Source organism: Zeugodacus cucurbitae, chromosome 5 (genome assembly GCF_028554725.1).
Source record: "Zeugodacus cucurbitae isolate PBARC_wt_2022May chromosome 5, idZeuCucr1.2, whole genome shotgun sequence".
Taxonomy (NCBI): domain Eukaryota; kingdom Metazoa; phylum Arthropoda; class Insecta; order Diptera; family Tephritidae; genus Zeugodacus; species Zeugodacus cucurbitae.
In genome coordinates, this window is record NC_071670.1 from 74,118,148 (window position 1) to 74,133,658 (window position 15,511).

The 15,511-nt window shown below is 41.8% G+C and overlaps 1 protein-coding gene across 4 annotated transcripts in view; it reads right to left on the reverse strand.

Annotated features, from left to right (window-relative positions):
* Positions 1-248: 248 nt before the first annotated feature.
* LOC105212812 (teneurin-a) overlaps positions 249-15,511 on the reverse strand; it is a 224,497-nt gene continuing 209,234 nt past the window's right edge. For all 4 annotated transcript variants that reach the window (XM_011185098.3, XM_011185099.3, XM_011185101.3 and 1 more), the window contains one exon: positions 249-9,234. In XM_011185098.3, coding sequence (XP_011183400.2) covers positions 5,348-9,234 — 3,887 coding nt within the window. In that variant the 3' untranslated portion in view covers positions 249-5,347. The remainder of the gene's footprint in view (positions 9,235-15,511) is intronic.

The window sequence follows — 15,511 nt, forward strand, 5'->3', positions numbered from 1 at the left end:
TATTCGCTTTTGCTTAAAATGCATCATTTTAATTGAAATAATAATATACTCTTTACTGTATAGTTATTAGCTTATAATTAACATTATTAACTTAATGTATTTAAATAATTTCTTCATTTCTGCTTAGATCGTGACAAATTCGCTTTCGCTGCGGAAATCGAGCCTGCGGCAGCTCGGGCGCCCGTACAGGCGTCCAAATATTTTACAATACATAGGCAGAACACAAGTGGATTGTGGTTATCGAGATGTTACAGCGTTTGCATTCCGTTCAACTTTGCATTCGCCACATATATGTATGCACATGTACAGTTATGCTGTTTGGTTGGTGTAATTGTGGCTGTTTCTCATACATTTTGAATGATTTCTTTCTTCTCTCTCTACTGATTTGCGTTGCGTTGCCGCGTAACAGTAATTTTGTTTAACTAAGGAGTGGCGGTGCAAGGATGGGGAGGGGGATGGCTTGAATGATGGGTGAGGGAGAGAGAAGGTGTTTGCGTAAACATATCTCTTGGTGTACATACATATATACGCATTAATTGTTGCAATCTATTACTTAACTCATACTTATATCCTCCGCTGCTGCTCCGCTATACATACATACATATATGCATCATCTGTATATATTTTAGTTTATAAATACTTTAAATATCATATTTCATATTTCATATTTTTCTTGCTCTTTGTGGCATTTGTTCTTATCATATTTAAATATGTATATCGCACATTCAGTTTTCTCTATGTTTTTTGCTTATAAATTCTTGACATTGTAAACATTTATTTTTCATCATTTCATTTCCTACTTTTTGCTGCCGCACGTGTCTACGTTCGTTTCTCAATGCCTTAACACTAAAGAATTTCATGGCCGCTGCGCTGATTTCGCCGCGACACTGACAAACAATATTCCGTAAACTATTTCGAATTGATTCCCTGTTTCTTAAATTTTCATTTAGTTTTTAACTTCAGCTTAATTAGTTCTTCTTCATATTCTTCATCTTCTAAAAATACAATAGTTTTTTGTTTAGTTTGAATATTTCTTCCTATTATCTCTAATTGGAGTTGGCGACGCAGAGGCAATCGCTCCCTCGGGATTACATATGTACAGTTTTGTTTGGACAATTATTCATTTTATGGCTACTCAGAAGAGACCAACATTCCAAGAGTTTCGAATACAAGAAGCAAGCTTTATTACGCCTTAAGCACACTTAAAGCCCTATGTGAATCAATTGTCACATCTCTTTTGGAGACTCTCCGGCTGAGTGGCGAGTGGCTCTCCCTCTTTTATTGCTTTCGTGATCGTTTGGTGTTCACATTTCAATTCATTTCGTTTCGTACTTTGTTGCCTTATTATCCTATCTCCTATCCTATCCGGTACACAAAAGCTCGCCAAGTGACCGAGTTAGCTCGGAGAAGTTATTCCCCCACTATTCTCCATTATTTGATTTGATTTTATTTTGCTGTTTTCAACGAGTAGTTAATAGTTCTTTTTCGTGTGTCTTTTGTCTTTTGGTTTTTGGTTTTTATTTCAGTTTTTCGTTTTGCGTTAAATTTATAGGTAACTGACTCCTGCTCTTTCAAATATTGGATCGGGTTGCCAATTATTATCGAATTGTAGACATAAGAAAAATGGCAAAAATCAAAACAACAACTCTTATAATATACATACACACACACATGTGCACATGTGACATGTGCTGAAGGATATTTGGTGTGCACATGGCCCTAATTATCATTACTTCTAAATTACTCTGTATTCATATGTCTACGTCTACATCTAGTTCTATGTTTATGTCTATGTATAAGTAATGTGTGGTGTGTGTTATGTCAAAAATTAATTTCAATTCTAATTAACATTTACAATTATTCTATGCCCGAATACTATTTACAAAGCCTGGCCAGCGTACAGTGTGCTCGTGGCGGGCGGTGCTCCGGTTGCTCCGGAGGTTTCGCTTGTCGCCGTCGGCTAGAGCGGCCCTGGATCCGTATCACCGACTACACGCTGGCTAATTGCATTTTTCATGCATAATTCGCCAGTCCGCGATCAGCTGGCGCTGGTAATTTACAACATTTCAATTAGGACTAATGGGATTAGGAGGATTTCGTGTTGGCTCAATCGACAGCACAGAGGAGATTATTAGTTTTAGTATTAGTTTGGGTTCAATAGTTTACACTTTCGCTTACTCACTAACACACGCACTAATTTCTAGGCTCAAAGCATCACAAATAGCGGCAAAGAGAACCGAACATTTTGAAACACAAAATTTCATTTTTTACCTCGAACACACAAACATGCAAATAAACGCCCCAAAGCTCTAACGAAACATGTGGTAGTCATAATGCATATTCAGTTTTATCACAATAATTACAGTGTAAGTAGGATAATCGCTACTTGAGCTGAGCTAATACGCTCGGTATTACGTAATAACTACGGCGAAAATGGCGAAAATGAAATATATGTAAGTGCATTTTGATTCAAATGTTTTTGTTGTTGGTTTTTTATTTAGAATGTCAAATATTATATTTTAAGCATGATTCCTAAAGGAGGGGAGGGAGGCGAAACAGCTCGCACACTTAGTAAATTAGTAAGCGGTAGTCGCATAAGCAACGGATATATTCGTTCTCTTATATACATACATACATACATTTTAGCCGATAATATCTGTTGAACGATATTTAGCTATTGCACAGTTAGCACACATATTTACATACATACATACCTACATGTTCATAGATAAATCTAAATCTTATCTCATATGCGTTTGGTTTACGGTTAAAGTCTAATGCTATAGGAGAGAATTGGCGTGCTTTTATCGTTTTTGTGGTTGTTATGGCTGGTAAATTTCGCAAATATTTCTGTTAATAAAAATTTGCATTCATCAGCTATCAACTACTCGGACATAAATGCATAAATGCACATCGCGCCCTTTCATCTACAGGACATAGTGGTCGGGGATGAAGGGTGCAAGGCACCCCAGCAGCGAGGGTAGCTTCTACGGGGTTCTTGGCCTTTCATTTGCTGTGTTCCTATTTATTTATATTTTGTTTTTGTTTTTTGTTGTTTATGCGCTATTTTACCCTTTGCTACACACCGCTACATACATACATACATACAGACACATACAATAATAATACCATGCACGAGTATTTGATTAATTTGATTCTCACTTGGCTTATGCTAAGTATGCTCTGCGCTCTACGAAAGCTCTTAAAGGTTTTTTTTTTGTGTTTTGCTTGCTTGCCCCTCTTTGTTGCACAATGCTTGCTTTATCGACCTCGACCTCGAATATTCGGGCGTTGCGTGAGTCACGTGACTGCAGTGCCTTTGGCAACAAGCGCCCGGTTCGGTCTCGTGGAGAGCTCATGTTTCCAACAAATTCAGCAACTTTTGTCATTTACCGTCATGTAAGCAACTAGGCTTCTTATCTTTGTATGTACAATATAAAATGCTACTGGACTAAATTTAAAAGCTTTGCTTTTTGCTGGACCTGCCTGAAATGGCAAAAGCAATGAAGCATAATGTCTACACAATGCAATTAAATTCTCTAATGCTTTTTTCTGTGTCTTCTTTAAGCTCTGCCGAATCGCCCTTCATTCGTGCTGCAGCAGAGAGTCCTTGCCGAATTGTGCCTTCTCTCTCTCTCTCTCTTCAATCAAAATATTTCATTTTCGATTTCTCAACTTTCTTTTGCACAAACATGGACGGAAGTTCATTGCCGTCTCTGCCGAAGCACGAAATCGATCTTGTAAAATGCGAGAAATTAGAAAAATTATGAAAATCTATTTGCTCTAGGAAATAGCTAGGCGAACACGCGCGCACACACACGCTAACGCACGTACATACGCTCAGTTGTGTTCGGTGAATGACGAAGGAAATAAAATGAAATGAAATGCAAATACTAATCAAACGGAACCAACACACAGACAAACAACTGCTGTGTGCGCTTCCTCTCTTCTGCTGTCGCATCTTACGCTTCTGCTATGTATGTGAAATGAAAACGTGTGTTCTTTTGTAATACTGCTTTATTGGTTTCATGTTCTTTTATTTATCGTCGGTCGTAGGATTTATGAGATGTTAACCGTTTTGCATAAGCACTTAAAAATAACTAATGGTTTTAACAAAAAGGCAAGTGGAGCTGATATTGAAGGGCAAGCCACCTTTCTAAACTCTACGAATACTATGTATGTACACTTGTACGCAATCGATATCAATTTCTTATACAATTACTGTTAACTAATAATTTTAGCATAATAAATTCTTCTTCTTCTTCTTTTTCTTCTTCTCTGTCACTTCAATTTAGACAAATTCGGATATTTGACTTTTATCTTTCTAAATTTAACTGCCGCCTTTACTCGGCCAACACAGCTCGTGTTCGTTTCCAACTTGTAGCAATTGGACACAAGGTTGATTACAATACAAAAAAAAAAATGAATTATTTAGTTCAGCACATTTACTATTATAAATTTAGCGAGTTCTCTCGCCCATTTTGCGGATTTGAGTTAAATATTATTCTAATTTAATTTCATTTATTTTATTTTATTTTAAATATGTATGTTGTTGTTTGGCATTTTTCAGTGCTTTGCATGCTTCAGGTTAGAATTTCACCACAACTTGCTCAACTTCACCACACCCCGTCAGAACGCAGTGTTCATGTGTTTGTGTGTGTGTTTCTGTATGCCTGTATCGCCTGCCTCGGCAGGTGCTCGAGGCTAGCCCTCGACGCAGCTTTCTTCATGCTCCTGTTCTTTGTTTCTTGTTGTTGTTGGCTTAGTATGTATATACGAATAGGTGTAAAATTTTGATTTCCCCTTTTATTTGTATTTGCATTTTGTATTTATATTTGTTGTATTTTTACTTATTGTTTAGGACATAAATTAGTAACTTATCGCATAATTATAATTATATTTATAATATATATATATGTATATATATATTTATTTATTCTTCATTTATTCACTACTGTACACATATAAAACATATTTACTTTCTTGTATTTGTTATTGTAATTATAATTACTATTCAATTATCTTATTATGCCATTAATTCTTCATCTTCTTAATCGCCGACTCCATATAAATATTCGACATAACTGTAAATTTACCAATACGAGTCCATTTACTAAAACGGAACCGATCGGATGCCCGAACATCTTCGGGTATAGCGATATTTTGCGCTACTTAGCTCTCGCGCGCTAGGTTAGACATTACTTATCGTCCATATTAGTATATCCCGTTACTTATCTAGTATTCAGCTGCTTATCATTATCTAATATTTTTGTTTCTCCTTGAAATTAACACAAATTCATTTTCTTTCTTCAGTAACCTCTTCAACCCTCCCGTTGTATCACTGTGGCTAACATGCGGTGTTGCTTGGCAGGCCGTCAGCATTGGCGCGCCGCTCTCGCAATGGCAAATGTCGTTTCGTGAGCACTCGCGGTGTGTCTTTCGCCGTCGCTCCTCTCAGTTTCGCGTCGACGTTGCTAATTGTCTGTGTATCCCTTCTTCGTCGCTTCCGCGCATTGGCCACACCGGCGGCACCACCCGTCGCACCTTTCTTCTTCACAAACTTGATGTTGTAGGGGTCCTCGGCTAGTTCGGGGTACAGCGCGACGTCGTGTATGTACTCGCCCTCGTAGTTGTTCGCGTAGCTTTGCTTCAGAATCTCGTCAATCTCCTGTTGGTTCCATTCTATAGCTGTTGTCAGACCATTTCGCAGTGCTTCCTTCTCGCGGTGCCACGCCTTACGCACAGCCGTCAACTTGGCATGGTGCATAAGTCGCTGCTTCTCTTTCTCCACTGTGGTGCCGTATCGAAGGTTGATGATAGCATGAGCACCGTGAATTTTCACATCCAAATAGTTGTTGCCGCTGCCATTTTCCCTAGAGTTTTCGTGGAATGTGGTATTTACTTGCCCTTGCAGACGCTTCAGTTGCTGTCGATCCTCACTGGCGCGCCACGCCTCCTCTTTGACAAAGAAGAACGAATCTTGCTGAGCATTGTGTACGACAAATGTGAACGGTAACAGCTTTGAGCGGTTGAAGACGGATGTGTAGACATCACGATAGATAGCATTTGCCGCAGGAACGCTGGACACGATTGCTTCACCGTCGCTAGTTCGAGACACGACAATACCTTTGCCGAATGGTGGCTCCGTATCTGAGCCGATGTTGCGTGGGCTGGGGTTCATAACATCGAACTTGAGAGCCGACTTTGGAGGTGCAGATAAATCCTCGAAGTTCGACATCCTACGAACATTGAGGTGTGCTAGAAAACCGCTCTCCACAGCAATGGTTGGTATGTTGTCTATGGGACGTTTCATATTCAGCGCAATCGGATTATGTGGTGCTCGTCCCCACAGTGAGGGTTGCTCCCAAAGGTTTCGCGTTAGTTGTGGTATCATGTTCTTTATGCTGAAACCAAGTGTCTTCATCCATGAAGAGAAGTCAGCGGGATAATTTCGATCGTGATCTACATTTATAGGATCATTGCCATTGAAACGGTATAGATGCATCTTCGTTGGTGTAATAATACGCTCAGATACATGCTCCCAGTTGGGAGACATCCATTGACCGATTAGTGGATCGTAGACTCTTCCATCGCCCATGTGCACGAGTGCTGTTACGGGGTCCAAGATACCGCCACAAAAGTCAATGGGCAAAAATAGGTAAGGGTTGGAGTCGTAGACAATATGCCCGAATGGTGAACGCATAATCTCGCGAATATCCTCGCCATACTGATTGAAGATCATAATCGGTGTACCACTTTGATCCGTGGCAACGTAGTATTTGTGACGGTATACTTGTGCATAGATGAGATGGCCTACGTCATCATAGGTCAGAGACATTAGCTTGCCATCGCGTGGTGAGTAAATTTGGGATACTTCGTAGGGACGTTGTTGATTATTATAGAAGAACTGTGTGACATTGCCAAAGTTGTCTTTTCTGGTGGTTAACCGTTTCATATGGTCGTAATAGTAGCGCACATCGAACCGACCGCGTTTTGTTGCACGGACCAACAAGCCTTGGGTATTGTAGTGGAAACGTTCTTCTCGCGCATTCTGAGCAACAAGTCCGCGTGTGTCATATTTGTACTGGCCTTCTCCGAATTTCACAATACGATCTTGTGTATTGTATTCCATGGGAATTGTGTTCCCGCGGTAGGTCAAAGAGAGTAAATTGCCGTTGTCGTCATATCGGAAGCCCCACGGTTCCTGAGCCTCAACACCAATCAATTGTCCATCACAATCCCAAGTGTAGTTCTTCACATTCGTATAGGTATTGACGGCCATATTTCGGGTGTAGGTACGCGTCTGCGTTATCCGTCCATGCATGCCAAAGGAGAATTCCATGCGGAATACCTCGAGACGGTGTATGGACAACGTGACTTTCTGTGTCATGAAACGGCCGTCGACTGTGCGTGTGAAAGTCCCTGTACCATCGTAGACTTGAGTTTGATTCAGCATCGGATGCATAATTTTGAACTGGCCTATCAAACTTGGCTGACCAGTTCGTTGGTTGTAGGCGAAATTCTGTGACGGTAAATTCTGGCCACCAATGCGACCTTGAATTGAGATAACTCGGAAATCGGTATCATACTCGTATGTGAACTTAGCGTTGCTCAGTCCTGTCTTTGCCACATAGTCAATTCGTTCCTCGCTCAGTAAACCGCCGGTATATTCAAAGTCCCAACGATACTCCAACTCACGTTCGGTGTGCGAGACAGTGCTGGGCATGCCTGTAGCGTCGTTGTAGATAAATTCGCTTTTGCCATCGCCATGGACGATTTCGGCCAACTGACCACCTGAGTTGTAGCGGTAAACAATACGCGCTCCATCACCAGGGAATATGGTCTGAAGTAGGGCACCGGAATGACTGTAATGCTGTAAGTAGGCACGTGTACTGCCGGGAGGAGTGTATGTGCAGCGAATGAATCCAATTGAGGTCTGCATGCTGAAGGAATGCTTAGTGCCAGATGGCATTAAAACATGGCGCAGACCACCGGAGTCATCGTATTGCAACACAAACTTTCGCTGGCTGGCCAAACCGATCTCCGATACTAAATTCCAATCGTTGTATACAAATGATATGATGCCGTCTTGTTGTGAGGTGATTTCGGAGAGTAGACCATGTCGATCGTAAGAGTATTTGAGTTCGGCTACGCCCCAAGCCCAGCCTTCGACTCGATTAAAGCGGTCGTAGGTGATGTTCACAGGGTAGCCATTAGTGGGGTAGTATGACTTTGGTAGACCCGATTGATCGTAAGCTACGATAAGTATAGGAGTGCGGTTCATATCGTAGAATGTCTCACGGTTTGTAAATTGATCGTACTCTACCCCAATAACGCGTGATTGGTTTACCCAAATCTCGCGATTGAGTGTTTGCTGAGGATTACGCACATCGCCGACTAAATTATACACCGAATACATATTATTTGTCAGTCCCTCACCCATGGTGACGCTTTGATGGGACCACATAGCCAACATTTCGGCTTCGACTGGCAAGGCGGCCTCGAGTAGGGGGTGTCTGGCGACTGCCGAAGACTCAACAACCACACCGTTAGCACTGTGAATAACAAGTGTGTTGTTAGGTTTAATTTCTGCATCCGCGTTCTCTCCACCCTTCTTCATAAATGTAGAACGCACACCGCCCAAGACAAGTAGTTCATTAGTTTCACCTCGTTCGCGTGAGAACAGAGACTCAACCGAAGCGTGCACATAAACGGTCAATCCCTTGTTGTCGGCAAGCTGTGAAGTGATGCGTACAATTTCTCCGCTGGGCAAGATGGTGCCCGTAACTCGTCCGAATTCATCGTACTGATAGATGTAGGTTTCACCGCCCGAAGAGCGTGACATAAGCAGCCCGGTATTACTGTCGTAATCCAACTCGATCTCTTGGCGACCTTTCTCACTCAACTTGGTCATAATGCCGATTCCGTTTATTTGAATCTCCGATTTGTGATCCTGTGTGTTTTCAATGGAGCTCACAACATTGCTGTAGTCTCGGAGGAATTGAATTTTATTGCCGGATGCATCGGTTACGGTGGAAAGTCGACCGAAGGAAGTGTTCTTTGAGTATAGGAAGCTGTAACGTGTCTTTCCTGATGTCAGGTCTTTCGTGGCAACGTGTTGGCCATAACGATTGAAGACATAAATCTCACTAGATGGTGGGTATGGAATGTGGAATTCGCCATTTTCATCGTGTGATGGAAGATAATGCTCAAGTGCAAGCACATGAAGAGAACCTGTAAGAGAAACGAAAACAAAAAAACATGTATTAGTGGTGTTAGATATTCGTGGAAAGATCCCAATCGAGGCTAAAAGTTATGCATTCTTGTGAGGAAATAGCAAAGGTGAATATCAGACTGTAATGTAAGAAAGAATAAATTGTTTGCTTTTTAACAAAAAGCTCCTTGATTTTAGAATTAACGAATTAGCTATCCTTCTGAATCCAAAAAGCTACGTATAGTTAGTTTTGGAATTGGGTTTGAAAGGATTTATTTTAAATTTAAAACATAAAGACTCTTCTGCTGAGGTTTGCAACAGAAATGCAATGACTTCAAGAAGCAACTAATCCCACATTACGGTACTTTCGTCACCGCACAGTGTTGGTGCGGCAAGTAATTTTTCCATTTTGCCCCAAAATACTCACACGTTGAAAATTCTCTCGTTTCACTCACATTTCGTTTTTGTGTGAACACTCTGTGGTGTGTGGCAGTGTGTGCGTCCGTGTTTGCATATTTGCGTATTAGCCAAATATTGAAGCAATTTATGAAATTGTGTTTTTGCGACCGGTTTCCACTTCTTCCCCTCGTCCTCGCACACACATGAACACATGTAGCCCCTGTTTTGGCACACCGATCGGAGCCACTTTTGTGCGCTGCTGGCAGCTCGGCAAATACAATGTGGCAACATCAGTTGTGGCAGAAGAGGCGATTCTGACGATGTCAATTTTCATGCGGAGCCACTCCAGCTTGGTCTGTGCATCCTCCACATATGCACGGTGGCATGTGTGGATGAGTGTGTGTGACAGCAAAAGTAAAAATTGGGCAACCGCAAACTGCAGAGTTACACTGCGAAGCAACGCTAACGGGTACCGTATTGTCGAGCGAGTGCGAGGGCTGATGTGTGCGACAGCACAGCAGCGCTGAGTGGAATGTGGTTGACTGCAATGCGAAAAGTTGGAACCAGCAGCACTGGTGCCGCCAACACCTACTGGTTGCATGCGGAATGGACAGGGTAGATTTTTTGCATGCCAGATTTTGAGGTGCTGAAATTGGCCACAATGGAAATATGTGCAGCGCGCACTCTACGCTTCGATGACAACGTGAGAGTTGCAGTGTGAGTGAGCGGGGGCGCACGCAAGAACAAATCACCAAAATGCCAACGAAGGGGCTCCGCTGCTCGACATTCTGCACTCCCAAGTACACGCGCGCTCACTGTCGGAACGCAAACGCGCTGCAGCTCCGCTAAGTATGCAACATGTGTTCGTGCGACCATTGATGTAAATTTTATGAGTGAATTATTAGATTTTCAAATGAAAGTTCGCTGCGCTCTGCGGAGTATTTAATTATATTTCCAGTGCAAACTTTGTTCGACCAGAAGTTCCGGAATGCATTGCGTTAGCGTTGCGGGTTGCTAAGAGTTGAAGGGCTTTTGCCCATTTAATTATTATCCACGTGCTTCTCTTTTCAACCAGCTGTGTTTACAACTGTTATAATCGCCTCTAATTCAATTATTTCTGCGTGTCGTTATTAACTAAATTTACACACAGGCAATGAGAGAGGAAAAAAACAGCACATTCAATATGTGGAATAGTTTAGTAAGGACTCTCACCAGGACAAATCTTGTTCCATATACATAGAATATTGCAACATTGTCATTTGAACTCCATACATTCCATCTAATTTTAGTTTCCCTCCCAGCATTGTGATATCATCTTTAGACGCTCTTGAGAGGCAAGGGAGTATTAACAAACCTTCCTCAGTGTATAACATGCCGGTACTAGATTACCGGTGCTTTACTTGTACGAGTATGTAGGCAGTTTGCGAAAATTCGCCTGCATGAGCGATCGTATCGTATAATCCCCGAAAACCACATTCACAGTGAAGGTATTAAGAGCGTTTAATGAAAACAGCTTAAGAAACAAACCGATAAGCAGGCGTCGGCGGCGGCGGCAGAAAGTAGGCTGCGCAATCCGCTAAACGTTGGCAGCCAACTCAATTCGAATGGCCAACGAAAAGTCAGCCCACGCTGGCGAATCAACGCCTGGTTGTCAAAAGGGAAGGAACAGTTTTTCCCCAAACGGACAATTGACGCGGCGATAGAAGTGGTAAAATGAAGCAACCGAGAAAGAACCAACCAATTCAAAGGAGCTGTACATTAAGCCTTAAGCCTACTTAAACTAAAGACTTCAAAGAAGCTTCGGCGCTTGAGAACAGATAGCAGAAAACGACCGAAATACGTAAGTAACCGAACGAAATGAGAGGCAAGTGGCAGAGGAAGAGGAGAACCTTGAAGGCCGGCTGCGCTAAGAGCAAATAATGACTATAAGAAGTATAAGAAGCACAAAAATCAAAATGAAGAGCCACTGCAGAAGAAGTGGCCAAGATTAACACGGCTCAGTGAGCTTTTCGCAGGACTCGGCGCTCCTGCATTGATACTGCCAACGGTGTGGGGTGTGGAGGCGCATTGAGCTAAGGTATTCAGTTGCAATTCGCCTTAAACTGCACAGCCCAAAGAGAGGCGAAGTGGTTGGGTGGGTCATGCAAAGCGGCGAAAGTCATTGCACCAAACAAAAGTCGTACGTCATAACGGGATGAGAGAACACAGGCCTCGATTGTGCATGTGCGTCCCTAGCAGCAAGTTTTTTAATATACCCATTACATTTTTTGCTCGCCACTTCCGCTTTGAACAAATGTGAGATTGCTCCCTTTGTTTCGGTGCTTCACGGACTATTTGCTAGTTAAATAAATGAAGGAGATAGAAAAATGCGAACGCGCCCCGGCGCTGAACAAAGGACGGCGTTCGCAGGCGACACAAGGCCAGCGGCAGCGGTGAAATTGCTGGCAAAATAATAATTATTCGCTTTGAAATCGCAGAAAAATATCGTGAAAAGTTTGCCTACAGCCAGTGCGCTCCGCTCGACTCGTCGAGGCGGCGAGTATTTTGTAGGGGCGCAATGTGTCCGGCACTTGGCAGGTTGCTGGCTTGCCTGTTGGTATCGCAGTTTAGTAGTTTTGCAGCTTTTCGGCTTCTCGGCTCCGCGGCCGCTCTGCAGGCCGGAGTGGCTTACGGTTAAATGCGAAATAAAATATTTACGAGTTGGCTGAAAAGTTTTGCAAAGCAAATTAAAAATTTACCGGAAAAGTGCGAACGTTTTATTCTTTCAAAGCGCTTTTAGTTTACTTTTCGAGAGAATTAATTTTATTGTTGAATTTTTAAAGAAATATCGCAACAGTTGATATGCGCATTCTTACCGCCTCATTTACATGTTTTTTGCATTGAATTATTGAGCTCTTTTTTCTATCTATTGGGCCTGCATTAGTTTGGGGTTGTAGAGACTAGGACTCTGACGTCGGATTATACAATTCGCTCAATGGTTTTCGGATGAACCCAAACAAATGAACTTTCTTATTCCAAATCAAAATAGCTATTGGGATTGGATTTCGGAGAGAAGATGGTTTCGTTCAGCGATATATTTAAAATTTCACTTGTAATTTGGGAAGCCAACGCGATAGGAACATAATCGGTGCTACATTTTCAGAATATTTCTTAGTTATTTGAAGACCTTTGTTTTCTTAGTTCCTTAGTCTCCACATTTTTTTTTTCGAAAAGAAAACGGTGAGTTCCCTCATTCAACGTAGTGTGTCAGATGCATTCTTCAAAGCGTCGTTTGAGTTTATGTCACAAGTGAACTCAGTGTGCCAGTGTGCACGTCCCGGTAGGCTGAAAACAACACTCCCGTGAACAGTAACAATGTGAAGGCACAAAGGGAGTGCGTGGGAGTTTCCATACGTCGATTATTGTTATTGTTCCAGCTAGTCTGGTGTCAAGTTAGAGAATTCTGTGGAGTCGTGGTATTTGTTGTTTTAATTTGTTGGTTCAAAATTTGTCTTACATTCAGACGTTGTTGTTGGTGGCATTCTACACAATTTCACTATAATTTAAAGGCTCAATGTTACGTCCTGCCCCTGCACATGGCGCACTGCACCCTTACAAGTGTTCATATTCCGTTATTTGCTTATTGCCGTTAGCTATTTTCTGTTTTCCTACTTTAATATTTCTTTTCTTTGTCCTCCGTTGCCACTGTTGGCTACTCCTTTTATTTTATCCCCATTATGTGTGCCTTTTTATTATGGCTACAACAACAATAATAACAATAATAACAACAATTGCCACAGCAAAAATAATGAAGAAGATGATTGCTCTTCTTTTCAGCGATTGTTGGCCGCAATTTTTTCTCCATTCTTCACCATTTCGCTTTACAGTTGCGCGAGTATTTAGTGCGACCCTGTCTACAGCTCCCCGGCAGTGAAGCCAATAGTCAAGTCAGCCAGATAGATGACCGTCTTTTGTTTACAAGCAATCGAGTTGTCAGTAGTCACATTTCGATTATAAGCAGACCAGTCGCTTTCTAGATTAAAATAGACCCAACAAATCTAAACATTACAACTACAAAAGCAAGTACATGTAAACCCTTAATTTTTAGTCTCTAAAAAATCGTTTTATATTTGGTTCGATTCTGGTACTCTTTAAGCTAGTGTATTTTCAGTTCAAAAATTCCAGTTGCTAACCAGTATTTTCTGTCGAAAGTAAGTATTTTCCCTGTCTGGTGTGCTGTTGCACTGCGGGGTCTGTCAGCGACTGTGTCTGTGTTGGTGCCTGTAGTTGCAGTCGTGACCGTTGACTGCTGGTTGCTAGTTGCCAGTTCCTGCCTGCTGCCCTCCCTTCCGCTCTTTGCGGTTGTTGCTGTTGTTGGCGCCATTATTACAATTACTATTGCAGTTTAACATTGCTGCCGATTTTGTGCTCACAATAACGACTGTTTGTTGCCACAAACAGCCGCCACACACACTCTCAAGCAGAAGCAGGAGCAGCCATAGATCAGTAACCGAGGCGTCGGGATCAAAGTCAGTCTGCTCGAAATTAAAATATCCTGGCAACGAACGTTGACTCCTTCATTTTTATTGTGCTGTTTATTGCCGCTTCGGCGCTATTATTGCAGTTGCCGGGGTTATTACAGTTCCTGTTTAAGCTAGATACATTCGCCATTGTTATTGTTGTTAGTGCTGTTGCTTGGTTAGTGGCTCGCTGCTGCTGCTGCTGCTGTTGCTCATTTATAACGACAGATTTCCGTTTTTGTAATTGTGCGCCAATTGTGGGTTGCTCGGTTACACTTGTCTGTAAACTCGAAGGAGCTTGTTGGCGACTGCTAAATTATTACACCAACAAAAACACACACACATAAATACGTACAAAATACTCTCATTTACATTTGCTTCACCACTAAGTTCTCTGTTGCTTAGAGAATCTACAAAAACAGTTTGTTTTATTTTAAGAGGTTGGCTTGTTGTCTAGAGATCTAGAGGGGTGAAAATGCATAAAATCCGAGCGATATCTGTTCTTTATTATATTAAGACATCTATAACCCTAAAGAAGATACAAGAGGCGTTAGTTTGTGGAACCACGATACCGATTTCTTCAGCTAAAACGTGGGTAAGGCAGTTTAAGCCGGATACCTTCAGTATGACAACATTTAAAATACCTTCAATAGTATACTAGTTTGGTTAGGATGGGACTTTAAGGCAATAATGATCAAGACAACTGCCTTCTTTGAAAATGTATTTAGACGTTGAAGGATCTCTGCTGAAGGAAGAGCTTTGCCTGTATTTGCGTCTTCCGAGACTCTTTCCGCCTATTTCACCAAAACTCACTAAAATGCAACGCCTACACTAGCTTTTCTTTAAGCTTTTTCATCAAAAATGCGTGTTGGTGTGTGTGTGTGAACCGAGTTTGTTGGCAAGTAGACTGAATAAATATTACTGAATAATTGATTCTTTTATAATTAAAATTCTTAATTACTTCCAACAGTTTGCTGAATTCATTCACTCTGCGCTCAATGAATTGAGAAAACAATTTCTTCAATCGATTTTCATCCAGATTTAAGAATGTTCACACCCACACACACACACACACGCATACATACAGAGAAACACGCATGTATGCATGTGTGAATGGCCGATGAAATGCTAACTATCGAAGCAATTACAATTTATAAATTCCTTTTCGCAAATTATTTGCCAGACTCGTCATTTATTCCGGCTCAAATGAGCGTGGTGATATTTGTGCAACTGTTTATGCAGTTATTCCGTTTAATAAACACCAACACACACATATGACGCGCCGGCGGAGCAATGCATGCGTGGGTGTGTATATGTGTGTGTTGGAAGCTGCGCTGCTGAGTTTATTACAGTCGGTTTGATTGCATCACAGTTCATTTGCGGAGCCGGGAGTGTGTGT